The sequence below is a fragment of the Hypanus sabinus genome, unplaced genomic scaffold, assembly GCF_030144855.1.
Source record: "Hypanus sabinus isolate sHypSab1 unplaced genomic scaffold, sHypSab1.hap1 scaffold_565, whole genome shotgun sequence".
In the NCBI taxonomy this organism is placed as follows: Eukaryota; Metazoa; Chordata; class Chondrichthyes; order Myliobatiformes; family Dasyatidae; genus Hypanus; species Hypanus sabinus.
This window is the reverse complement of record NW_026781426.1, coordinates 86,774-113,601: the sequence shown is the minus strand read 5'-3', so window position 1 is coordinate 113,601 and position 26,828 is coordinate 86,774. Positions and strand designations below refer to the sequence as shown.

The window sequence follows — 26,828 nt, the reverse complement described above, 5'->3', positions numbered from 1 at the left end:
CAAAGGGTAGCAGTGAATGGGTGTTTCTCGGTCTGGCTGGAGGTGACTAGTGGGGTACCACAGGGCTCTGTATTGGGACCACAGCCCTTTACGATTTATGTCAACGATTTAGATGAGGGCATTGAAAACTATATCAGCAAGTTTGCTGACGATACTAAACTGCGTGGCAGTGTGACATGAGAAGAGGACGTTAGGAGAATACAGGGAGACTTGGATAGGCTCGGTGAGTGGGCAGATACTTGGCAGATGTCATTCAATGTGAATAAATGTGAAGATATCCACTTTGGAAGCAGGAACAAGAGGGCAGAGCATTGTCTGAACGGTGTAGAGTTAGGTAAGGGAGAAATGCAAAGAGACCTAGGAGTCCTAGTTCATCAGTCAATGAAGGTGAATGAGCAAGTGCAACAGGCAGTGAAGAGGGCAAATGGAATGTTGGCCTTTATTACAAGGGGAATTTAGTACAAGAGCAAAGATGTCCTTTTGCATTTGTACAGGGCCCTGGTGAGATCACACCTGGAATATTGTGTACAGTTTTGGTCTCCAGGTTTAAGGAAGGACATTTTGGCAATTGAGGAAGTGCAGCCTTGATTCACTAGGTTGATTCCTGGGATGGCAGGGCTGTCTTACGCAGAGAGATTGGAGAGATCGGGCTTGTACACGCTGGAATTGAGGAGAATGAGAGGGGATCTGATTGAAACGTATAAGATAATTAAAGGATTTGATAGGATTGAGGTAGGAAATATGTTCCAGATGTTGGGAGAGTACAGTACCAGAGGGCATGGATTGAGAATAAGAGGTCAGTTATTTAAAACAGAGTTGAGGAAGAGCTTCTTCTCCCAGAGAGTTGTGGAGGTGTGGAATGCACTGCCTCAGAAGACAGTGGAGGCCAATTCTCTGGATGCTTTCAAGAAGGAGCTAGATAGATATCTGATGGATAGGGGAATCAAGGGATATGGGGACAAGGCAGGGACTGGGTATTGATAGTGAATGATCAGCCATGATCTCAGAATGGCGGTGCAGACTCGAGGGGCCGAATGGTCTACTTCTGCACCTATTGTCTATTGTCTATTGTCTATTGAGACCCCAGACTGTGTGAATCAGAAATAACATCTCCTCCTTGCTGACAATCAACACGGGCACACCTCAACGATGCGTGCTCAGCCCACTGCTCTGCTCTCTCTACACCACGTCTGTGTGTCTAGGCTCATCTATAAACTTGCTGATGACACAACTATTGTTGGTGGAATTTCAGACGGTGACGAGGAGGAGTACAGGAGTGAGATAGATCAGCAAGTTGAGTGGTGTCACAGCAACAACCTTGCACTCAGCATCATGAAGACAAAGGAATTGATTGTGGATTCAGGAAGGGGAAGTCGAGGCAACACACACCAGTCCTCATCGTGGGATCAGAAGTGAAAAGGGTGAGCAGTTTCCATTTCCTGCCTGTCATCATCTCTGAGGAACTATCCTGGGCCCAACATATTGATGCAGTTACAATGAAGGCACAACATTGGCTATATTTCATTTGGAGACTGAGGGGAATCGGTCTGTCACTAAAGACACTTGCAAATTTCTACAGATGTACTGTGGAGAGCATTCTAACTGGTTGCATCACTGCCTGGTGTGGAGAGGCCACTGCACAGGATCGGAAAATGCTGCAGAAAGTTGTAAACTCAGCCAGCTCCTTCATGGGCACTGGACTCTGCAGCATCCAGGACACATTCAAAAGATGATGCCACAAAAAGGTGACATCCATCATTAAGGACCCCAATCACCCAGGACATGACCTCTTCTCATTTCTACTATCAAGGAGTATGTACAGGACCCTGAAGACACACTCCCCGGTTGAGGAACAGATTCTTCCCCACTGTCAGATTTCTGAATGGATAATGAGCCGATAAACACTTCCTCAGGATTTTCCCTCGCTTTTTGCACTACACTTTAAATATAATTTTATACATACTAATTGTAATCTGTAGTTTTTATTACTAAATACTGCATTGTACTGCAGACACAAAAAAAACCAGATTTCACCATTGAATGGGAAGGAAGGTTTGAATAGAAGAATAAAGATCTCCTCTGAAGGTATATGGGGTCCTGGTGAGAGCGTACATGGAACACTGTGCACAGGTCTGGTCTCCCTCCCGGAGTCAGCCTGTGGGATGAAGGGAATGAAGAGATTTCCCAGATTGATTTAGGAGGTGAGGTAGTGTCCTTGGAGAGATCATACTGACCGGGTCTCTCTCAATATTGGAGAGATAAAAGGCCGTCTGACTGAGACAGACACAGTCTCACAGTGTATTGACTCTCTCACCAGGACCCTGTATACCTTCAGAGGAGATCTTTATTCTTGTCTTCAAACCTTCCTTCCCATTCAATGTTCTTCATTTAATATCGAACTCAAACAGTGAGCAGACACAACACAGCCTCAGCCATGAATTTAAAGGGCAGGTGTTGCAACAGTTTGAGCTTCATACCGGGGGCCACGGAGCAAACAGGGTGTCACAAATGCAGGAATGATGTTTCCTTTGGCTGTGTTGAGGAACCGAGGTCACAGAATCTGAGCGCTGGTTCCACACCTTATGGGAAACTTCATTCCAGCTCTTCCGCTGTAAATATCCTGTGAGATTCTATTTCTCTAATTCTGAGACAGGAATGTGATCTGTCTCAGTCAAACCACCTCCAATTTCACTCATTTTGATACAGTCTCAGTACGATGATTTGTTGTGGGAGCCTCTCTATGGACCAGTGAGTGCAGTTGTCCTGTGTTGTTCCACAGCCCGATGGTTGAGGGGTAGTAACTGTCCCTGACCCTGGTGGGGCAAGTCCTGAGGCTCTTGTACCTTCTACCTGATTGCAGCAGTGAGAAAAGAGCCTGCCTGTGTGGTGAGCCTGATCACAACCGCCTGTATCACCGTCCCCTCTGGCCTGTCCTATCCAGGACCAAAGGGATTGTGGAGAGTAAATGTGGTACTCTGTCGAGTATCACTGTGATCCATCCACTCCGATCTGCCCCATCCGGGAACAAAGGGATTATGGAGAGTAAATGTGGTACTCTGTCGAGTATCACTGTGATCCGTCCCCTCTGGCCTGCCCTATCCTGGACCAAAGGGATTGTGGAGAGTAAATGTGGTACTCTGTCGAGTATCACTGTGATCCGTCCCCTCTGGCCTGCCCTATCCTGGACCAAAGGGATTGTGGAGAGTAAATGTGTTACTCTGTCGAGTATCACTGTCATCCAGGCTCTCTTCCGGCCCCTTATTATTCTTGTCTGTGATTGCAGTGCGACAATCTCTGGCCTAATGTCCCCTCTTTCGACAAACTCCTTTTCTGTCCTTAGCCAAGTGTCCTCTTCATCTGCACCGTCCGCACGATCCTGCCACCCGTTCTGGGTTCTTCGTCGGGACCCGAACTCCATCTCCTCACTACTGGTTCTCTGTGCACACTCTCGCTTTTCCCCAGTCCCTTTAAAGAGTCAATTGTGCTCCCTATTCATCTGAATTTTTTGTCACCCGGGGCCAGGTCTGACACAGCGAATTGAGATTAGTTAATTTAAAGGAGTGGGCAGGCTTGGGCCTGAGACAGTTTAGGAAAGTCTGCACTGCCAGCTGGACACATTGATCTGTCCAGGGGTTTGCCGGCATTGAAATCTCACATATCCTTAAAACGAGCTATAAAGTACGCAAGGGGTTCTCCTTTTTTCTGTAGCTATCGGATAAATTCTCAAAATCCGCATGCAGTCGGGCTGTCATTCAAATGGGTTCCCTTACCTCAGCGACCCACCATGACATGGCTTGTATTACATCAGCCCCTCTGGTGGCTCCCGGTCACCTTCAGGCATCTGCCTGGGAAAGGGGAACCCACTCCCTGTCTGTGTCAGAAAGGTTCCATATATACCCCTGAGGAGTGGCGGAAGTTCCTGGGCAGGGTCTGGAAAGGGGAACCCACTCCCTGTCTCTGCCCAAGAGCTTCCATATATAACCCTGAGGAGTGGCACGAGTCCCCGGGCAGGGTCTAGAAAGGGGAACCCAGTCCCTGTCCCTGTCCGAGAGGTTCAAAATATAACTCTGAGGAGAGGCACAAGTCCCCGGGCAGGGTCTGGAAAAGGGAACCCACTCCCTTTTTCAATGAATTCAGTTAAAGCCACTGGTCCGGACTGTTATACTGCTGAATTTTTTAAATCCTTTTCTTCTACACTCACTCCTTGGCTTTGTAAAATTTTTAAAGATGCGTTAACTGTAAGTAAATAACCACAATCTTTTTATGATGCCTCCATTTCTCCAATTCTTAAAAAAAGTTGAAGACCCCACTGAATGTGCATCCTATCGGCCAATATCCTTGCTGAATACGGATTCTACGATTTTTTCCAAAATTTTGGCCACTACATGAGAAAATGTATTACCTCAAATTATCTCTGAAGATCAGACCAGATTTATTAAAACCTGTTATTCATCTTTTAACATTAGAAAATAAATTAATATAATTTATACTTCTTCATCTAAAATATCAGAATGTCATTTCCGTAGATGCTGAAAAAGCGTTCGATAGAGTTGAATGATTATATTTATTTAATACGTTGCAGAATTTTAATTTCAGCTTGAAATTTATATCATTGATTTTATTAATGTATTATAAACCTTTGGCTTCGGTTCTTACCAGTAATCAAAAATCTTTTTATCAGTTGTCCCCTGGTACGAGGCAAGGCTGCCCTTCAAGTCCTCTATTATTTGGCATTGCTTTGGAACCTTTAGCCGTTGCCATTTATGAATCACCTAATATTTTTGGTATTGCCCGTGGGTAAGGGACTTATAAGTTATCATTATATGCTGATGATTTGTTACTATACATATCTGACCCCGAGAGATCTATTCCTGCTGTTTCATCCTTGCTTGCTCAGTTTAGTAGCTTTTCTGGCTACAAACTGAATTTTAATAAGAGTGAATTATTTCCATTAAATATGCTAGTTCCAATTTATAAATACTTACCATTTAAAGTTGTCACGGATCATTTTACTTATTTGGGTATTAAAAGTAGCAAGAAACATAAGGGTTTATTTAAAGTTATTTTTTTACCTTTAATTGACCAAATCAAGCAACTTGTTACCAGGTGGTCCCCATTATCTCTGTCATTGGTTGGTCGAATTAATACATGTGGCAGAATAAAAATCCTACATTAAGTAAGAAATATTTACAGAAGCCTAAGTAGGAAGGTGGTTTGGCTTTGCCAAACCTAAGATTTTACAACTGGGCAGTTAACATCTGATAGTTAATATTTTGGACACGAGAATTGGTCGTAGTACCTTGCCCACAATGGGTAAATTTGGAGTGTAAATCTGTACAAGGCTTCTCATTGTTTTCTATTTTAGGATCTTTGCCTCCTTTTGCTTTATCTAAACAAAATAAACAAATAACTAATCCTATAGTTAAACATACATTAAGAATATGGTTGCAATTTCGTAAATTCTTCGGCTTGAATAAGTTTATCTTATCAAGCCCTCTGATATCTAACTTTTTTTTCCAGCCCTCTTTTATGGACCCAGCCTTTGTGTTATGGAAAACAAAAGGTATAACATGTTTTCGTGATCTATTTTTAGATAACAGTTTTATGTCCTTTGAACAGCTATCCAGCCTAAAACTCTTTTTTTTTAGATACTTGCAAGTTAGAAATTTCTTGAATGTTAGTCTTTTCTGAAATTATGTCCAATGGACATTACTGAAAAAAATCTGGCTCTGAATCCTTGCCAGAAGGGTTTAGTAGCCATCATTTATCGTATGATCATGAAAATACAGCCAGGACTATGAGAAAAAATTAAGAAGGAATGGGAAAAAGAACTTCATTTTCTTATACCCACAGAGCAGTGGGAGAACATTTTACAATTAATCAATTTTTCTTCTATTTGTGCTAAACATGCCTAATACAATTTAAGGTTGTTCATAGGGCTCACATGTCCAAGGATAAACTCGCTCTATTTTATTCTTATGTTAATCCAGCCTGTCACAGATGTCATTCTGAAGTTGCTTCATTGACCCACATGTTCTAGTCTTGCCCATTTGGAAAATTATTGGAAAGATGTTTTTGGTATTATTTCAACAGTTCTGAATATCAAATTGCAACCGCATCCTATTTCTGCAACTTTCAGTTTACCAATGGTGGATAATAGTCATTTATTCCCCCCTCAGCCGGCGGATGATTGCATTTTTTTACATTAATGGCTAGATGATCTATCCTATTTAACTGGAAAGAAATTAATCCTCCAACTATATTTCAGTGGTTTTCTCAAACTATTTCTTGTTTGAGTTTAGGAAAAAATTCGAAGTGTTGTCTTTGACCCTTCAGTTAATTTTAAAGAAATTTGGAGACCATTTATTCAACATTTTCATATGAGCTAAATTTACTTTTCCAAAACTTTACTTTTAATATCCTTAATTATTTGCGGAGTTATTGACGTTACTGTGTATAATTGATATAATGCAATGGCCCATGTCGGTTAGGATTTGTTTAATTTATTTTCTCCATTTTTTGTAACACCTATGAGTTTGGGAGGTTATTATCATCTATTTGTATTTATACCTTAACCTATTAATTATGTACTCTCAAGCTCTTTGTATTCGTGTTTCATTTATGTTTGTTTAAACTCAATAAAAAGATTTAAAAAGGACTATTCTGTGGAAAGGATGGAATAGGCGCAACGGGCCGAATGGCCAGACACGCTCCTGTTCGTTATTTTCTAAAGCACGAGTTTACCTTTGCGCCTTGATCTCCCTTGGTTTTCAGCCGTTCGGATTGCACAGGGGAGCGGTGAGAGCTCCGGAGATCCACCGGCAGCCGCTGCGGGGCAGCTCCCGTCTCCCAGCAGGAAGGGACGGGTCTGGGAGACAACTCCAGACAACAGGCCCCGATCCTCGGCGGGGAAAGGCCGGGCGCCTCCGTGTAGCTGAAACATCTCACGGAATCTCCGCCGGTCTCTCCAGCTCTGCCTGCGAAAGGATTCACGACCCGCCGGTGGTGCAGCCGAAACCCGAGGCGCAGCTCCCGGTCTCCGGCCCACTCGGTCCCGGTCCAAACAGCGTCCCGCCCACTGACACCCCTCAGCCAATGGGAGCATCCCTCTCCCAGCGGTGATCGCTGATTGGCTGCCAGTGTGTGAGGACGGGCTACTGCTGGGAGCTGGAGATGTCAGTCACAGTTTGTTCACAGAATTAAAGGAAAATCCCCGAAACTCAAATTTCAAAGTAAATATTATCAGAGTACAGATAAATCACTACGTTCCACCCGGAGAAGCATTTTCCTGCGGACATACTTAGAAAAAGTGTAGAATAGTAACGATAACAGAAGCAGGCAGTGAAAGATCAGCCAGAGTGCTTAAGGTAACAAACTGTGCAAAAACAGAGAAACAGCAATAAATAACAAGAGCATGAAATAACCGCAGCGGCTGCTGATGGATCTCCGGAGCTCTCACCGCTCCCCTGTGCAATCCGACAGGCGGAAGGCCAAGGGAGAACAAGGGGCAAAGGTAAACTCGTGCTTTAGAAAATAAGAAACAGGATCAAGCGTTGCCATTCGGCCCGTTGCACTGTTCTGCCCCTCACTCAGAACATGTTGAACTTTGCACTCAGCGCCACTTTCCTGAAACGTTCCCAACATCGCCGAGCTCCTAAATATGTCCGTTTACTTTAGGAAACTTGTGGAGAAAACTCCAAATATTCACTGCACTGTGTTGGGGAAATTTCTCCTCATCTCAGTCCTGCTGAGGTGGCCTCGGATTTTGAGACTGTGACCCCTTGTTCCACTGCCCAGCCAGGAAAAACATCATTCCTGCCCCTACCCTGTAAATACCCCATGAGACTGTGTCTGTCTCAGTCAGGAAGCTTCTCCATGTGAACCTTGTGTTAATGAAATTGGTGACAGTTCTTTCAGACCAGCAGCTTTGACCACAAGAACACCAGGCAGTGGTCAGCACGGAATGTCCTGCAGTTACTGCAGGAGAAGGACTGGATGGACACAGTGGAGTGGTTCCCTGAGCAGACAGTCCAGACCATCTGGCAGAATGCCTCATCACCAGATCTCTCCAACGGGCAGCAAGACCTCACCTGTCTGGCGGCGATTCGGGCCCCTCCCAGTCTGATCCTTGCTGCATGCCCGGAGATCAATCCCACAGCGCGCTGCCCCGAGATTACTGCAGTGGAGACGAGAGGGCCCCTCCCAGTCTGATCCTTGCTGCATGCCCGGAGATCACTCCCACAGCGCGCTGCCCCGAGATTACTGCAGTGGAGACGAGACGGTCACTCACCTCTTTGCGGACTGTGGGCTGGCGAAGATCTGTGGAGAAAGATGCAAGGGCCTGTGCCACAGCAGCTGCGTGACAGAAGGCTCACTGATCCTCGGGCTGTTCCCAGGACGCGCAGGAAAACGGACAGCGAGTGCTGCTGGAAGATCATCTATTCGGGGAAAGATGCACGAAACTTGTTGGCCTGCCATCACATCGAGATGTCGGGAGAGCAGGGGTTCCCAACCTGGGGTCCACGGTTCCTGTTACTGGTATTGGTCTTTGGCATTAAAAAACGTTTGAGAACCGCTGTCGTACAGGAATACTGCCGAATGACACATTCCAGACTACAGGGACACCATTGAAACTACAGGGATCCTCTACACTGGACAGGGAGAGGCCGGGTTGTCTGAGGAAGCCTCACAGTTATTGTAGTAGTGAACCACCCCAGGGGGGCACATGGCTTCTCCTTTCAGCGCAGGACTTCAATCGTCTTCCAGGGGAAGGTCCTTCCGACCGCAGGGATGGGGCCTTTGGAGATTCAGCTGACGTTTTTGTCGCACTGGGATTTTACAAGATGGGGTTGCTCACACACTAAACATAGAAATGGTCAGAATTTCCACTGAACACATCCAGCAAAACCATGTTGATTCCCGGAGCAAACACGAAGAAATATGCCGATGCTGGAAATTCAAACAACACACACAAAATGCTGGTGGGACACAGCAGGTCAGGCAGCATCTATAGGGAGAAGCACTGTCGATGTCAGGACTGACTGAAAGCAGAGATAGTAAGAGATTTGAAAGTAGGAGGAGGAGGGGAAATGCGAAATGATAGGAGAAGACCGGAGGGGGTGGGGTGAAACAGAGAGCTGGAGAGGTGATTGGCAAAAGGGATACAGAGCTGGAGAAGGGAAAGGATCATGGGACGGGAGGCCTCGGGAGAAAGAAAGGGGGAGGGGGAGCACCAGAGGGAGACGGAGAACAGGCAGTGATGGGGAGAGAGAGAGAAAAAAAGACAAACAACTAAATCTGTCAGTGATGGGGTAAGAAGGGGAGGAGGGGCATTAACGGAAGTGAGAGAAGTCAATGTTCATGCCATCAGGTTGGAGGCTGCCCATGTGTTGTTCCTCCAACCTGAGTGTGGCTTCATCTTGACAGTAGAGGAGTCCATGGATAGACATATCAGAATGGGACTGGGACGTGGAATTAAAATGTGTGGCCACTGGGAGATCCTGCTTTCTCTGTCGGACCGAGCGTAGGTGTTCAGCGAAACGGTGTCCCAGTCTGCGTCGGGTCTCACCAATATAGACCGGACACAGTATACCACACCAGCTGTCCTGACGAAGAGTCTCGGCCCGAAACGTCGACAGTGCTTCTCCCTACAGATGCTGCCTGGCCTGCTGTGTTCCACCAGCATTGTGTGTGTGTTGTGTGATTCCCCGAGTCTGCAGCGCGCGTAGTGGACAATCGCGGTACTGCAGGGGATCAGCAACTCACCGAAAGTGAAAGCATTCTGAATCAGGAAGTGCCGGAGTTAACATGGCTTCGAAAGGAGAGACCGACAGTTTGAGCGAGGAGCTAATTTGTCCTGTCTGTCTGGATTTCTTCACCGATCCGGTTATACTGGAGTGTGGACACAACTTCTGTCGCTCTTGTATCACACGGTGTTGGGAAAGGGAGGAGAGAAACTCCTGCCCGGAATGTAGAGATGAGTTTGCTGACCGCACCCTCAGGGTGAATCGGGCCTTAGCAAATCTGGCTGAAAAAGCTCGAAATCTAAACCTGAATCCGAAAGGGAAGGAAAGTAAACGTCACTGCGAGGAACATGAGGAAGAACTGAAGCTGTTTTGCGAAACGGACAAGACACTGATCTGTATGATCTGTGCAGTGGCGGAGGAACACAGAGAGCACCGCTTCAGGCCGATTAAAGAAGCTGTTAAAAAATACATGGTAAAAACTAACGTTAATTTAATTCTTCACACATTTCCTTTGTCCTACATAGCAACACACGAGACTCCATAACCAACACATCAATCTTTGCAACTTTCACTGACACCTGCAAGCGGAACAAGTGCTACACCTGACTCCTAACCTCCTCCCTCGTCACCATTGAGGGCCGCAAACAGCTCAGTTCCTCCCGTTTCTTCCATGGTCGATTGTCCTCTCGTATTAGATTCCTTCTTCTCCAGCTCTTTACCTCTTCCACCTGTCCCCTCTCAGCTTCTCACTTCATCATCCTCCCCCACGTCCCCCCTCACGTTGTCTCACCCTTCACCTGTCAGCTGGTTCTCATCCCCAACCTTTTTATTCTGGCTTCTGTCCATTCCTTCCCAGTGCTAATGAAGGATCTCATCCCGAAACACCGACTGTTTATTTCCCCTGAATAGATGCTGCCTGACTCACTGAGTTCCTCCGGCATTTTCTGTGATAATCGGGTTTGATCACCTGTTTCTTTTGATGCATCTTTGTTTCTATTTCCTTCACTCTCTGACTTCCAGGATCAGCTAAAATCTTCCTTAGACTCTCTCACAAAAAAGAAATCAGACTTCCAGGAAAAGGAGCAGCAACAGAAAGAGAAGATTTCCGGAGTTCGGGTGAGGCTTCCTGAGCGGAATTTCTGATATTACTGTCGAGTTTTGCTCCCTTTAATGCAGAATAGCCGAGTATCGCTGCTCCAGTGACCTGGGTTCGATCCTGACCTCTACTGCTGTCTGTGTGGAGTTTGCATGCTCCCCCTGTGACCACGAGAGAATCCGACACATCTCAAGGACATTCCGGAAGAGTGGCTAATTACCGTTAACCCTGAAAAGGTGGGGAGGGTGTGCGTGAATCAGATGGGAGTTTATGTGTCAATAAGTGAGAGTAGGTTTCAGGAAAACGTGAGGGAGTGGTGTTGACGGGAATGCACTCAGAAGTAGCATAGACTCTAATAGACCGAACTTAACGACAAAAGGAAACAGAGCACAGCAATGCAGTATATTAATCTTCACCTTTCATTCGACAGGAACAGTCACACAGACTTCAGTCCCACATCACATCCCAGTTTGCTGAACTGCGCCAGATTATCACTGAGAAAGAGCAGAACTTACTCAGGGATCTCAGGGAAGAGGAGAAGAGGATTCTCAACCCAATGGAGAAAAATCTTCTGGCTCTTCAAGAGAATATAAGGATTATTCAGGAGGAAATCACAAAGTTAAAGGAACAGATGGATCAAAAAGACAGTGTGATATTTCTCAAGGTGAGGAATTATATTTCAATTTGTTTCTGTCAAAGGGCACTAAATGAACAGTGGTATATTTGAAATAAACACAGCACAGCGGCCAATTCTAACAAATCAATTGCCGCTGCTGGCGACCTCACACAAGTTGTTATATTTGCATGATGCGCCCTCCCATCACTCCAATAATGACATTTCAAATTGTCCAAGATACGCTTTCAGTCCTTCATTAAAAAAATATAATCTTGAAGCGATGAAACTTCAGGGTAATTAATTGTGAAGTAAGCCGCAACACAGCGGTCAAGAACAGAAGTACATCCACCCGTCCCCAGCTCAAAACTGCCCAGAGCAAAGTACAGATACGTAACTTTTTCCCTTCGCTTTTACCACGTCCCCACTCACGTGACGAGTTACCATAATAAACACGTAACACAGAATACAATGCAGACGGAAAACAGACGTGTTGCTCCTACACACAGCATTTACAAAAATGCAGTAAACTGTTTCTCATCAGACAACTGATGCAACGATTCAGGGTTGTTGTTGTCCCATAATAATAAGATTATTAAGGGATTGGACACGCTGGAGGCAGGAAGCATGTTCCCGCTGATGGGTGAGTCCAGAACTAGAGGCCACAGTTTAAGAATAAGGGGTAGACCATTTAGAACAGTGATGCAGAAAAACTTTTTCACCCAGAGTGTGTTGGATATGTGGAATGCTCTGCCCCAGAAGGCAGTGGAGGCCAAGTCTCTGGATGCTTTCAAGAGAGAGTTAGTTAGAGCTCTTATAGATAGCGGGGTCAAGGGATATGGGGAGAGGACAGGATCGGGGTACTGATTGTGTATGGTCAGCCATGATCACAATGAATGGTGGTGTTGGCTAGATGGGCCAAATGGCCTACTCCTGCACCTATTGTCTATTGTCCCAAAACTGGACTTCCACGACTTCTGCACATCCCAGGACAGAATGCAAATCTCTCTGAAATTATTTACTCTGATCATAACACAGAGCTGCTGACTGTATCCTTAATTCTACTTTGAATATCCTCTAAAACTCTCATTAACTCCCATTTCCAGTCACAGACTGTGAGTGTGTCTGGTGCGGTGGGTGTGAGCGTCTCTCTGTCAATCAGTGAGAACAAAGAATTTGACCCACACATCAGACTTACCTACTGTATCCGGTTTCCATCAGATTAGGGAAACTATTATTGTCTCTTTACTTTTACAGATAACATTCAATCGTTCAAATCATAACCAGGCCATTTGGCCCATTTTCTCTTCTCAATTTCCCTGCTTCACAATCCCCACCAACCTACTCACCACAACCAGCAACAGTTCCCCGAAATCTCTGGTCCCGCACGTGTTTATCCAGCCTCCCCATTACATTCAGTCTCTGCCGTTCCATTTCAGCCGCTCCTGTGGCACTGAGTTACACATCCTCCTCACTAAATTTCTTGGGGAATTTATTAAAATCCATCTGGAATTACATCTCCCCACGTCTCCCCATAAATAGAGGTACTTCCTCCACCTGCACACAATCACATACATCACTGGACTTAAATTCCTCCATCCTATCACACTGACGTCATATCCAGATGAAAATGCACAGCCTGTCCTGTCTTCCCTGTAAGTTTCATCCTCTCAGTAATGGTCTGACATTCGGAAACTTTCCCTGTCATTTACCCCGTGTTTCTGTCTTGTTCGTGTGCGGGAGTGACTTTGGGAGTGGGAATTTTCAACACCTTGTAATGACTTGGATGAAATTCAGGATGTGGACAGTGAGTCCAAGTATAATCAGATTTGTGTTTTATTTATTTCAGGAGGAAGCTCGTCGGAACAGGAGGTAGGACAGGCTCTTTACTGAAACCCTAAATGGATTTGTAAAGTAGTTCAAAAATTCCAGTTTATCACCAGCAGTTTAATATTTACAGGATTAATGACGATATCCAGGAATTGTCAGTGACAGATGAGACCCTACCGGTTGAAAAATTCGATCACCCCCATCTGTTGAAAACAGTGCTGAGGGAAACGCTTGATGCTATTAATCGAGGTAAAACTTACAAAGATGCATTTCTCCTTGTTTATGAAGCTCAATTTAGTTCCAATCTGAGGCAAAGGTTGTCTGTAATACTGGGCTGAAGGGGAACTGAAGTTTATTCCACATCAACCCCACTGACTGGGAGGCATCACTGTCACATGGTCAGCTGGAGATGTCAGACCCCTGGATACACCAGCACAGGGTCACAATACAACCAATACACGGGACTGGCAGATGAACCAATGTGTTCCAATCCCAGGCAAATGCACTAACACACCAGGACATAAGTTTGGATCTACCAGAGGAACTGGGAATTTAATACTGATGATATTATTGTAGGGAATAAAAGCAGGTATCAGTGTGGTGACCGGGATTGTCAGGAAAATACACAAGTCCTTCATGTGCCCTGTGAGTGCAGACTCTGACTGACACGGGTCCTCCCCCTTCCGGATCAGCACCTGTCACTGTTGTTAGAGGCAGAAGAGGGGAGTGGTCGTGATCGGGGACTGAATCGCCAGGGGAACAGACAGGAGAATCTATTGATGTGAACGGGACACCCGAATGGTATGTTGCCTCCTGGGTGCCAGGGTCAGGGATGCCCCGAATCGTGTCCGCAGCATTTTAGAGAGGGACGGAAAAGAGCCAGATATCCTGGTAAATTTGTGACAATGACATTGGAAGGAAAAGCAAAGAGGTCCTGAAAATCGAATTTGGAGAGCTTGTTAGAAAGCTCAGAATCAGCACCCCCAGGGTTGTAATTTCTGGATTGCTGCCTGTGCCACGTGCTGGTGAGGGTAGAAACAGGATAATTTGACAGATAAACATGGCTGAAAAGATGCTGCTGGGGACAGGGATTCAGGTTCTTGGATCATCGGGATCTCATCTGGTGGAGGAATGACCTGCTCAAAAGGGATGGGTCGCACCCGGACCCAAGGGAGAATAATATTCTTACAGAGAGGTTTCTTAGAGCTCTCGGGGAGGGTTTAAACTAATTTGGTGGCGAGGGGGATGTTGGAACTGGAGTGAAGCGATAGGACTGATGGTAAAGTGCAAAGATAGCGTGCAGTCAGACTGTCAGATAGGGCGGACAGATGCGAGGACAAAATGTCCGCCAGCAGGGTGAGTATCAGTGCATTAGAGATGCAGAATTAAAAAGGGTAGCAGATACAGTACACAAAGTGTTATATCTCACTGCATGGAGTATGAGAAATAAGGTGGATGATCTTGTTGCACTATTATCGATTGTCAGGTATGATGTTGTGGCCATCACGGAAACGTGGCTGAAGGATGGTTGTAGTTGGGAGCCGAATGTTCAAGATTACACAATGTATCGGAGGAAGGAAGGAAGGCCGATGGGGTGGTGTGGCTCTGCTGGTAAATCAGCAGCAAGATGTGACATAGGATTGGGAGATGTTGAATCATGTGGGTTGTGGTAAGGAACTGCAAAAGTAAAAATGACACTGACACCAGTCATATACAGGCCTCCCAACAGTCAGTGGGTTGGGGCCCACAGATTACAACTGGAGATAGAAAAGGCTGATGAAAAGGACAATGTTATGATAATCATGGGAGATTTCAACATGCAGGTCAATTGGGAAAATCAGGTTGGTAAAGGATCTCAAGAGAGTGAGTTTGTTGAATGCAATGTGATGGCTTTCTAGAGCAGTTTGTCGTTGAGCCTACTCGGGGAACAGCTCTGCTGGGTTGGGTGTTATGTATTGAACCAGAAGTGAGTAGTTAAAAGAACCCTTAGGAAGCAGTGCTCACAACATGACCGAGTTCAACTTGAAATCTGATAAGGAGAAAGTAAAGTCTGACATTGTAGTATTTCAGAGCAGTGAAAGAAATTAGAGCGGTCTGAGAGAGGAGTTGACCAAAGCAAATTGGAAGGAAATGCTGGCAGGGATGAGAGCAGAACAGGAATGGTGTCAGTTTCTGGGAAAATGAGGAAGGTGAAGGATAGATGTATTCCAAAAATAAATAAATACTCAAATGGCAAAATAGTAAAAGCGTGGCTGACAAGGGAAGACAAATTAATGTCAAGGCAAAAGAGAGGGGATACAACTAAACAAAAATTAGTAGGAAGACAGAGGATTGGGAAGTTTTTAATTATCTACAGAGAGGAACTAAAAGAATGATTGGGATGAAAAAAATAAACAAGAAATTGAATTGAATTGAATTGACTTTATTACTTACATCGTTCATATACATGAGGATTAAAAATCTTTATGCTACATCTCCGTCTAAATGTGCAATGTGCAATTTATTGTAATTTATGATGAATAATATCCTCAACAGACTGGTTAATATAACATAGAAATACAGTTGCGTCCACATGAGTTAATCAGTCTGATGGCCTGGTTGAAGAAGCTGTCCTGGAGCCTGTTGCTCCTGGATTGTAATCTATGGTTTAGAATCTAATGTTAGCATTCAATCCAAGAGCAGGGATGTGATGCTGAGGCTTTATAAGGCACTGGTGAAGCCTCACCTTTAGTATTGTGAACCTGGGCTCCTCGTCTAAGAAAAGATGTGCTGGCAGTGCAGAAGGTTCATTTCATAAGGATGAGTCCAGGAATGAAAGGGTTATCATACGAGGAACGTTTGATAGCTCTGTGTCTGTACTCGCTGGAATTTAGAAAGATGAGGGGGAATCTCACTGAAACCTTTCGAATGTTGAAAGTCCAAGACAGAGTAGGTATGGAAAGGATGTTTCCCATGGTGGTGGAGATTAGGACAAGAAGGCACAGCTTCAAGATAGAGGGGCGTCAATTTAAAACACATGCGGAGAAATTTGAGCTAGCAGATGGTGAATTTGCGGAACTTGTGTGTATTTAAGGCAGAGCTTGATAGGTTCTAGATTGGATACAGCATCAAAGGTTACGGGGAGAAGACCAGGGAGTGGGGCTGAGGAGGGAAATATGGATCATCCATGATTGAATGGCGGAGCAGACTCGATGGGCAAATGGCCTAATTCTGCTCCGATGTCTTATGGTGATCAGACCACTGCATTGAAGCATTGTGAGACTGAGCTCGGACACACCAACAAGCATTGACATGGGTCAAGATTTCATCTCGGGAGAAGCAGACACAGCATAACCGGCCTGGCAAAGCTCCCTCACACGCATTCACAGGAAGGACTGGCAGATTGTAGTCAGAGCCTCAGCAATGTACGTTGTTATTTTCCTCAGTAACTTGGAAACCAGTCTCTTCAGAGACAGTCATTTATTAATTTAAACAATTCAATCACGTGTGACACATTGTCAACATACACCAGACATGTGATGACACAGTGTAACAAACAAATTCTTCAATGTGCACACGCTCCTTCAATGTGTATACACACCACACGGATTTTTAGTATAATCAACATACACACACACACACACACACACACACACACACACACACACTATCAGAGTGTGACACACAGCCACAGAAATAGACACAAATTCCCATTTAGGATTGAAATCTGCCGTCCTTACCCAGTCTGTCTGTTCTGTCACACTGAGCTGCCCTCTGACGTGACGTCACATCAACACTTCACAGATAGATTCCTCAGGAGGATGATCTGGGAGGGTTTGATGGATGTTGAACTCACGGCCCACTTCATCAATCTGCAAGACTAAGATGTCTTCTTGAGCATGGCCTGTTTGTGTGTGTTTGCCCCCCCCCCATCCCTGTCATCATTTCCCATCTGTGTACCTGCCCAAATTTATTTTAAAATATTTTATTTTTACCTATTTCTATAGCGTCTGAGGGCAAAGTCCATTTACCAACCTCCCTCTCTATGAGAATATTACCCGATAGACCACTCAGAAAAATTTCCCGTCTCACTTTCAATCTGAGGCCTCTGGTTCTGTACTCCCATTTCTTGGAAAAAGAAACGTTATTTAAGCTCCTTATGAATTATTTACCTCGATAAGGGGTCATACCTGAATATCCGACACTACAGCTGAATAGCCCAAGCTTATCCACTCTCTGATTTTAACCCAGGCCCCCAGTCCTGGTAACATCCTCCTGAAGCCTCCTGTCCAGTGTAATGACATCCTCCCCGTATTCGGGAACCGGAAATGCAGACAATGCTCCAAGTGTGGTCTATCATCGACATCAAAGGCCTTGCTTAAGTTCATGTGGACAGTGTGGAATAGGCTGATGAATGACGACTGAAAGTGTTTTTTTAGATTGGGACAAGAAGGGCGGCGTGGGAGCTAAATTCTGAAGGAAGGCAGTTTTTTAAAAAACTTCGCATACAAGAACGGCGAGACTGCGCAGGACAGCGCGGAGATTTTAAAAAGATGACCACCCGATACAGCGGGCAGCGGAGTGGGAGGCAGCAGAGTGTAGGGCTTTGGCTCAACGGGCTTATGCGGTAATGGGAAGAGGATAGAGCGAAGCACCGACTCTTTTCCTCCCCTTGGCAAATCGGCCCGGACGGACGGTGGAACAGCAGGGTACATTAGCGAACGGTTTAAAAAGTCCGTGTGCTTGGTGAAGTAAGTGGGTGAGTAGATCTATCTTTCTTTGTTTCATTCCTGTAGAATTAGGTAGCATGTCTGCAGGGTTAGTGCTTTGTTCAGGGTGTCAGATGTGGGAATCCTGGGAGACCTCCAGCCTCCCTGATAGCCACATCTGCACCAGGTGAACCGAGATTCAGCTCCTCGGAGACCGTGTTAGGGATCTGGAGCTGCAGCTTGATGACCTACTGCTTATTAGAGAAAATGAAGAGGTGATAGACAGGAGCTACAGGGAGGTAGTCATCCCAAGGCTACAGGGGTCAGAAAACAGGGTGACTGTCAGGAGAGGGAAGGGAAATGCCCGGAGAGTGGAGAGCACCCCTGTGGCTGCCCCCCTCAGCAACAAGTATATCGTTTCGGATGCTGTTGAGGGGGATGACCTGACAGGGGACGGCCACGGTGACCGGGTCTCTGGCACTGAGCCTGGCGCTGTTGTGCAGGAGGGAAGGAGGGAGAAGAGGAATGCGGTGGTCGTAGGGGATTCCATAGTCAGGGGAACAGACAGGAGATTCTGTGAGCCTGGTAGAGATACCCGCATGGTGTGCTGCATCCCAGGTGCCAGGGTACGGGATGTCTCGGATCGGGTCCAGAATATCCTGAAGGGAGAGGGCGAGCAGCCAGCTGTCTTGGTACATGTTGGTACCAATGACATAGAGAGGAAAAGGGAGGCGGTCCTGAAGAGAGATTTCCAGGAGTTAGGAATGAAGCTGAGAAGCAGGACCTCCAGGGTAGTAATCTCAGGATTGCTGCCTGTGCCACGTGCTAGCGAGGGCAAGAATAGTAGGATCAGGCTGATGAATGTGTGGCTGAGAGACTGGTGCAGGAGGCAGGGCTTCAGATTCTTGGATCATTGGGATCTCTTCAGGGGGATGTATTACCTGTTCAAAAAGGACGGGTTACACGAACAATAGCGGGAATGTTTAATAGAGCTATTAGGGAGGGTTTAAACTAATTTGATGTCTCGAATCGGGTCCAGTTAGGAAGGAAGCTCAGAAGCAGGACCTCCAGGGTAGTAATCTCAGGATTGCTACCTGTGCCACGTGCTAGCGAGGGCAAGAATAGTAGGATCAGGCTGATGAATGCGTGGCTGAGAGACTGGTGCAGGGGGCAGGGCTTCAGATTCTTGGATCCAAAAGGACAGGTTACACCTGAACCATAGCGGGAATGTTTAATAAAGCTGTTACGGAGGGTTTAAACTAATTTGGCAGGGGGATGATAAACCGGAATGATAGTGGAGGAGGGGGAGAACAGAAATAAATCTAAGATCGTGAGCAGTAAAGATGTCAGGAAGGACAGGCAGGTGATGGGGCAAATTTGCAGCCACTGGGATGAGTTGCAGTGCAATCAAATCAAAAAGTATCAAATACTGGACTTAAGGTGTTATACTTAAATACACACAGCATAAGGCATAAGGTTGATTATCTTGTCGTACAGCTTCAGATTGGCAGGTATAATTTTGTGGCCATGACTGAGACGTGGCTAAAGGATGCATGTCTCTGAGAGCTGAACGTCCAAGGATACACGGTGTATCGGAAGGACAGGCAGGTAGGCAGAGGGGGTGGCGTGGCTTTATTGGTAAGAAATGATATTATGTCATTAGAAAGAGGTGACATAGGATCGGAAGGTGCTGAATCGTTATGGGTTGAGCTAAGAAATCACAGGGGTAAAAGGACCCTGATGGCAGTTATATACAGGCCTCCAAACAGCTGCAGTGATGTGGACTACAAATTACAACAGGAAATAGAAAAGGCTTGCCAGAAGGGCAGTGTTATGATAATTGTGGGGATTTTAACATGCGAGTGGATTGGGAAAATCAGGTCGACACTTGATCTCAAGAGAGAAAATTTGTAGAATGTCTACGAGATGGCTTTTCATAACAGCTTGTTGTTGAACCCACTGGGAGATCAGAGGTACTGGATTGGATATTGTGTAATGAACCTGGAGAGATTGAGGTGAAGGAACCGTTAGGAGCCAGTGATCGTAACATGATTGAGTTCACTGTGAAATTTGAGAAAGAGAAACTGAAATCCGACGTGTCGGTATTGAAGTGGAGTAAAGGAAATTACAGTGGCACGAGAGAGGGACTGGCCAAATCTGACTGGAAAGGGGCACTAGCGGGAGGACGGCAGAGCAGCAGTGGCTGGAGTTTATGCGAGAAGTGAGGAAGGCGTAACACAGATATATTCCAAAAGGATGCGACAGTGGCTGACAAGAGAAGTGAAAGCCAAAGTAAAAGCAACGGAGAGGGCATTCAAGGTAGCAAAAATTAGTGGGAAGACAGGGGATTGGGAAGTTTTTAAAAGCTTACAAAAGGAAACTAAGAAAGCTTTTAAGAGGGAAAAGATGAACTATGAAATGAAACTTGCAAATAATGTAAAAGATGATACTAAAAGATTTTTCAAGTATATAAAGAATAAAAGTGGATATAGGACCGATAGAAAATGATGCTGGAGAAATTGTAATGGGAGATAAGGAGATGGCTGAGGAACTGAACGAGTATTCGCATCAGTCCTCACTGAGGAAGATATCAGCAGTATACCGGACACTCAAGGGTGTCAGGGAAGAGAAGTGTGCGCAGTCACAATTACGACAGAGAAAGTACTCAGGAAGCTGAATAGTCTCAGGGTAGATAAATCTCCAGGACCAGATGGAATTCACCCTTCTGTTTTGAAGGAAGTAGCTGTGGAGATCACAGAGGCATTAGCAATGATCTTTCAAAAGTCAATAGATTCTGGCATGGTTCCGGAGGAGCGGAAGATTGTAAATGCCACTCTGGTATTTAAGAAAGGGGCAAGCAAGCAAAAAGTAAATTATTGACCTGTTAGCTTGACATTGATGGTTGGTAAGTTGTTGGAGTTAATTGTCAAGGATGAGGTTACTGAGTATGGAAGCATATGAGAAGATAGGCCGAACTCAGCATGGTTTCCTTAAAGGAAAATCCTGCCTGAGAAACCCATTGAAATCTTTTGAGGAAATTACAAGTAGGCTAGACAAGGGAGATGCAGTGGATGTTGTGTATTTGGATTTTCAGAAGGCCTTTGATAAGGTGCCGCACATGAGGCTGCTAAACAAGATAAGAGCCCATGGAATTACGGGTAAGTTACATATGTGGATAGAGCTTTGGCTGATTGGCAGGAAACAGAGAGTGGGAATAAAGGATCCCATTCTGGTTGGCTGCCAGTTACCAGTGGTGTTCCACAGGGGTCCGAGTTGGGGCCGCTTCTTTTTACATTGTATATCAATGAGTTGGATTATGGAATAGATGGCTTTGTGGCTAAGTTTGCTGATGATACAAAGATAGGTGGAGGGGACGGTAGTGCTGAGGAAACAGAGAGTCTGCAGAGAGATTTGGATAGATTCGGAGAATGGTCAAAGAAGTGGCAAATGAAATACACTGTTGAAAAATGTGTGGTCATGCACTTTGGTAGATGAAATGAACGGGCAGAGTATTATTTAAATGGAGAGAGAATTCAAAGTTCTGAGATGCAGTGGGACTTGGGAGTGCTCGTGCAGGATGCCCTTAAGGTTAACCTCCAGGTTGAATCGGTGGTGAAGAAGGTGAATGCAATGTTGGCATTCATTTCTAGAGGAATAGAGTGTCGGAGCAGGGATGTGATGTTGAGACTCTATAAGGAACTGGTAAGACATGACTTGGAAACTGTGTGCAGTTTTGGGCTCCTTATTTAAGAAAGGATGTTCTGATATTGGAGAGGGTTCAGAGCAATTTCACTAGAATGATTTCGGGAATGAGAGGGTTAACATATGAGGAACATTTGACCGGTCTTGGATTGTACTCCGTGGAGTTTAGAAGAATGAGGGGGAACCTCACAGAAACATGTCGAATGTTAAAAGGCATGGACAGAGTGGATGTGGCAAAGTTGTTTCCCATGGTCGGGGAGTCTAGTACGAGAGAGCATGACAAGGATTGAAGGGCGCCCACTCAGAACGGAGATGGTGAATCTGTGAATTTCTTGCGGCAGTGGAGGCCAGGTCATTGGGTGTATTTAAGGCAGAGATTGATCGGTATCTGAGTTGCCAGGTCATCAAAGGTCATGGTGAGAAGGTGGGGGAGTGGGACTAAATGGCAGAATGGATCAGCTCATGATAAAATGGCGGAGCAGATTCGAAGGGCCGAATGACCGCCTACTGCTGCTTTGTCTTATGGTCGTATTTGAATACACCAGTATACGGAATAAGGATCTTGTAGCACAGGCAGAGTTTGGCAGGTACAAACTTCGGCAGGTATGACTTTGGTCGAAGGAATTAAACGCATAGACAATTCTGTAAACAGGGCGAAATTCAAAAATCAGAGGTGCAAACGGACATGGGTGTCCTTGTGCAGGATTCCCTGAAGGTTAACTTGCTGTTTGTGTCAGTGGTAAGATTGGCAAACTCAATGTTTGCTTTCATTTCGATAGGATTAGAGTACAAGAGCAAGGATATAATTCTGAGGTTTTACAAGGCAACGGTCAGACCACACTTGGAGTATTGTGAGCAGTTTTGGGTCCCTTCTATCGGAAAACATGTGCTGGCATTGGAGGGGGTCCAGAAGATTCACAAGAATAATTCCGGGAATTAAAGAGTTAACATATGAGGAGGGTTTGATGGTTCTGCGCCTGTACTCACTGGAATTTAGAAGAATAGCTGATTTATTATCCACCTCTACCCTATTTTCCCGCCTCCTCCCCATAACTTTTGACACTCTGACCTATCAAGATGTTTACTTATTAACTTCTGCTTTAAAAATCAAACAGGAGAAAATCTGCAGATGCTGGTAATCCAAGCTACACAGGTCCTGATGAAGGGTCTCGCCAGATCTCTCTGACACCTGTCTGGAGAGGGTTGATGTTGGGAGGATGTGGGTGGGTCGAGAACGGTAAGCACAGCCTCCGACTATAGGGATGTCCATTTAGGACAGAGATGAGGAGGAATTCCTTTATCCACAGGATAGTGAATCTGCCACAGGCAGCTGTGGGGGCCAAGTAATTGAGTATATTTAAAGCAGAGTAACACACACAAATTGTTGGGGGAACAGCAGGCCAGGAAGTTTCTATGGAAAAGAGTAAACTGTCGACGGTTCAGAACGAAACACTTCATCAGGACTTGTGTTGCTTAAGGGTTCCTGCAAATTCATCCCCTGTCCTAATGAGGGGCTGTGGGGGGTGGGGTTGTGGGAAAGGGGACAAAGTCATCCTCATCTCATTACGTCTACAGTTCACCCACAGGCTTTGAACCCCTCCCCCACCTGGTTCAATCTGCCATTCATCTCTCCCCTACTGTTTCCCATTATCACCTCCTTTGCAGTCTCAAACCATCACATTGCCCCACTTCATACACACAAATGAATGTGAAGATTGTATGACGGGCCTGTTCCTGTGCTGTACTGCTCTATGTTCTCTGTTCCCAGTTTCGGAGAATGAGAGGAGATCTCATGGAAACACAAAATACTTTCAGGGGTCAACAGGCAGGAGTGAGGGACGATGTTTCCCCTGTCTGAGGAGTCAAGGGCCAGGGGTCTCTCTGCTCTCCGTCCAGCGGAAAACCCCCGATCCCCGGGGACACGCTGCCTGAGTCTCCCCCCGATCGCCAGGGCCGCGCTGCACGAGGCTCCCCCCGATCCCCCGGGCCGCGCTGCCCGACTCTCCCCCCGATCCCCGGGGCAGCGCTGCCCGACTCTCCCCCCGATCCCCGGGGCAGCGCTGCCCGAGTCTCCCCCCGATCCCCGGGGCCGCGCTGCCAGAGTCTCTCCCCGATCCCTGGGTCCGCGCTGCACGAGTCTCCCCCCAATCCCCGGGGCCCCGATGCACGAGTCTCCCCCCCGATCCCCGGGGCCGCGCTGCCCGACTCTCCCCCCGATCCCCGGGGCAGCGCTGCCCGAGTCTCCCCCCGATCCCCGGGGCCGCGCTGCACGAGTCTCCACCCGATCCCCGGGGCCGCGCTGCCCGAGTCTCCCCCCGATCCCCGGGGCCGCGCTGCACGAGTCTCCACCCGATCCCCGGGGCCGCGCTGCCCGAGTCTCCCCCCGATGCCCGGGGCCGTGCTATCGGAGTCTCCTCCCGATCCACGAGGCCGCGCTGCCCGAGTCTACCCCCGATCCCTTAGGCCACGCTGCCCGAGTCTCCCCCCGGTCCCCGGGGCCGCGCTGTCCGAGTTTCCCCACGATCCCCGGGGCCGCGCTGCCCGAGTCTCCCCCCGATCCCCGGGACCGCGCTGCACGAGTCTCCACCCGATCCCCGGGGCCGCGCTGCCCGAGTCTCCCCCCGATCCCCGGTGCCGCGCTGCACGAGTCTCCACCCGATCCCCGGGGCCGCGCTGCCCGAGTCTCCCCCCGATGCCCGGGGCCGTGCTATCGGAGTCTCCTCCCGATCCACGAGGCCGCGCTGCCCGAGTCTACACCCGATCCCTTAGGCCACGCTGCCCGAGTCTCCCCCCGATCCCCGGGGCCCCGCTCCCCGGGGCCGCGCTGCCCGACTCTCCCCCCCACCCGATCCCCGGGGCACCGCTGCACGAGTCTCCCCCCGAAACCCGGGGCCGCGCTGCCCGAGTCTCCCCCCGATCCCCGGGGCCGCGCTGCCCGAGTCTCCCCCCGATCCCCGGGGCCGCGCTGCCCGAGTCTCACCCCGATACCCGGGGCCGTGCTATCCGGGTCTCCCCCCGATCCACGGGGCCGCGCTGCCTGAGTCTACCCCCGATCCCTGAGGCCACGCTGCCCGAGTCTCCCTCCGGTCCCCGGGGCCGCGTTGTCCGAGTCTCCCCCCGATCCCCGGGGCCGCGCTGCCCGAGTCTCCCCCCGATCCCCGGGGCCCCGCTGCCCGAGTCTCCCCACGCTCCCCGGGGCCGCGCTGTCCGAGTCTCTCCCCGATCCCGGGGGCCGCGCTGCTCGAGTCTCCCCCCGATCCCCGGGGCCGCGCTGTCCGAGTGTCCCCCCCGATCCCCGGGGCCGCGCTGTCCGAGTCTCCCCCCGATCCACGGGGTCGCGCTGTCCGAGTCTCCCCCCGGTCCCCGGGGCCGCGCTGTCCAATTCTCTCCCCGATCCCCGGGTCCCCGCTGCCCGAGTCTCCCCCCGATCCCCGGGGTCGCGCTGCCCGAGTCTCCCCCCGATCCCCGGGGCCGCGCTGCCCGAGTCTCCACACGGTCCGCGGGGCCGCGCTGTCCGAGTCTCCCTGCGATCCCCGGGACCGCGCTGTCCGAGTCTCCCCGCGATCCCCGGGGACTCTCTAATTTTCCTCTTCTCCCCCCAGTCTCTGTCACACTGGATGTGCAAACGGTGCATCCGGGTCTCGAAGTGTCGGAGGATCGGAAGAGTCTGAGATGGACCCGGAACAGGAGGAATCTCCCTCACACCGGGAAGAGATTCACATTCTGGAAATGTGTGCTGGGATCGGAGGGATTCACATCGGGGAGACATCACTGGGAGGTGGAGGTGACGGGGATTCGGGACTGGTGTCTGGGAGTCGCTGCAGAGTCTGTGGAAAGGAAGAGACCGGTCAGTCTGAGTCCGGAGACCGGATTCTGGGTCATCGGGCGGTATTGTGATGTGTTACATCGGGATTATGACGTGTCCTGTGGTCTCCCCTCCCCCAAGTCCCATCTCGCTGCCGGTCCCATCCCCGGGAGGGTGGCAGTTTATCTCATTTACGAGTCCGGGACAGTTTCATTTTACAACGCGGAGACCAAGTCCCATCTCCACACCTTCACTGGGAATAAATTCACGGGGAAACTTTATCCTTTCTTTGCGACCTGGGATGAAAACCAATGGCTGAGAATCTGCTCCGGTTCCGCTCCGGACCTGTAAACGGGTCGGGTCCCGGGACCGGCGTCAGGAGTAAAGTCCCTGTAAATATAAATGTGCGGAGAGTGCAGCTAAATACGTGGCTAAGGGGATGGTGCAGGAGGGAGGGCTTCATGTTTCTGTGCAATTGGGCTTTGTTCCCGGGAAGGTGGGGCCTGTTCCGACGGGACGGTTTGCCCCTAAACTGGAGGGGAAATAACATACTTGCCGGTAGATTTACTAGTGCTGCTCCGGAGTGTGGGGGGGGGGGGAGATTTGCAGAGGGAGGGGAAACAGAGTGTTAGAGCAGATAGTGAGGTGGAGGAGGATAAAGGTTATGCGAGGACTACATGTATAGACAGAAATCAAAGGTTTGTACATTAGGTTGTAAATTAATTTTCAGAGCTTTAGAAATCGTAGAAAATAAAGATTTCCAAAAAGATTTTGATGAGGAACATGACCAGAACAAATGTGGAAAAAGTGGCTACTTCAGTTTTATAAACTATCCCAATAATTGACTATGTTTGGAAATATTTTGGATAGTCTCTCCTTTGTTAAATAGTAACAGTGAACAATTTTAAATTGAATTAAACACTGATTGGCACATATTAAAGAAGAATTGACCATCTTCATTAACAAAGGTCATATTAAGTTCTCTCTCCCAAACATGTTTAATCTTTAGTGATTAAGGGGATCTGTTTTTTTGCAGATTTATTTATTTTTATTATCATTTATTTTGTGATGGTCGATTGATGACTTTTGAAGAGTTGGTCAAATATTCTCTCTCTCATACGCACTTACTGCAATATCTTCAGGTTAGACATTTTTTACAAAAATAATTATCTAAGTTCCCAGATGTGCAAGAATCTGAATTGTTGGATACTATTTTGAATATTAATCCTTTAGTAAGAAGTTCCATTTGTAGAATTTATAATTTATTTTTAATACATGAATACAAAAAGATAACCTCCCACATAAGGTTTATACATGATAGAAATATTCGTTGTTTCAGACGTGATAG

At 47.4% G+C, this 26,828-nt stretch overlaps 1 protein-coding gene across 1 annotated transcript; it reads left to right on the top strand.

Moving 5' to 3' along the window:
* The first annotated feature begins 9,198 nt into the window (after window positions 1-9,198).
* Window positions 9,199-26,014, top strand: LOC132389429 (nuclear factor 7, brain-like). The gene is made up of 6 exons (XM_059961953.1): window positions 9,199-10,218; window positions 10,767-10,862; window positions 11,273-11,506; window positions 13,305-13,327; window positions 13,416-13,534; window positions 25,278-26,014. The coding sequence occupies exons 1-6, from the start codon at window positions 9,808-9,810 to the stop codon at window positions 25,829-25,831; spliced, it is 1,437 nt and encodes a 478-aa protein (XP_059817936.1). The 5' UTR covers window positions 9,199-9,807; the 3' UTR covers window positions 25,832-26,014.
* The last annotated feature ends 814 nt before the right edge of the window (window positions 26,015-26,828 follow it).

Coding starts and splice junctions, on each gene's coding strand:
- LOC132389429 (XM_059961953.1), top strand. CDS start 9,808: ATGGCTTCGAAAGGAGAGACCGACAGTTTGAGCGAGGAGCTAATTTGT. Junction 11,507..13,304: donor ACAGTGTGATATTTCTCAAG/GTGAGGAATTAT, acceptor TATTTATTTCAG/GAGGAAGCTCGTCGGAACAG. Junction 13,535..25,277: donor GCTTGATGCTATTAATCGAG/GTAAAACTTACA, acceptor TTCTCCCCCCAG/TCTCTGTCACACTGGATGTG.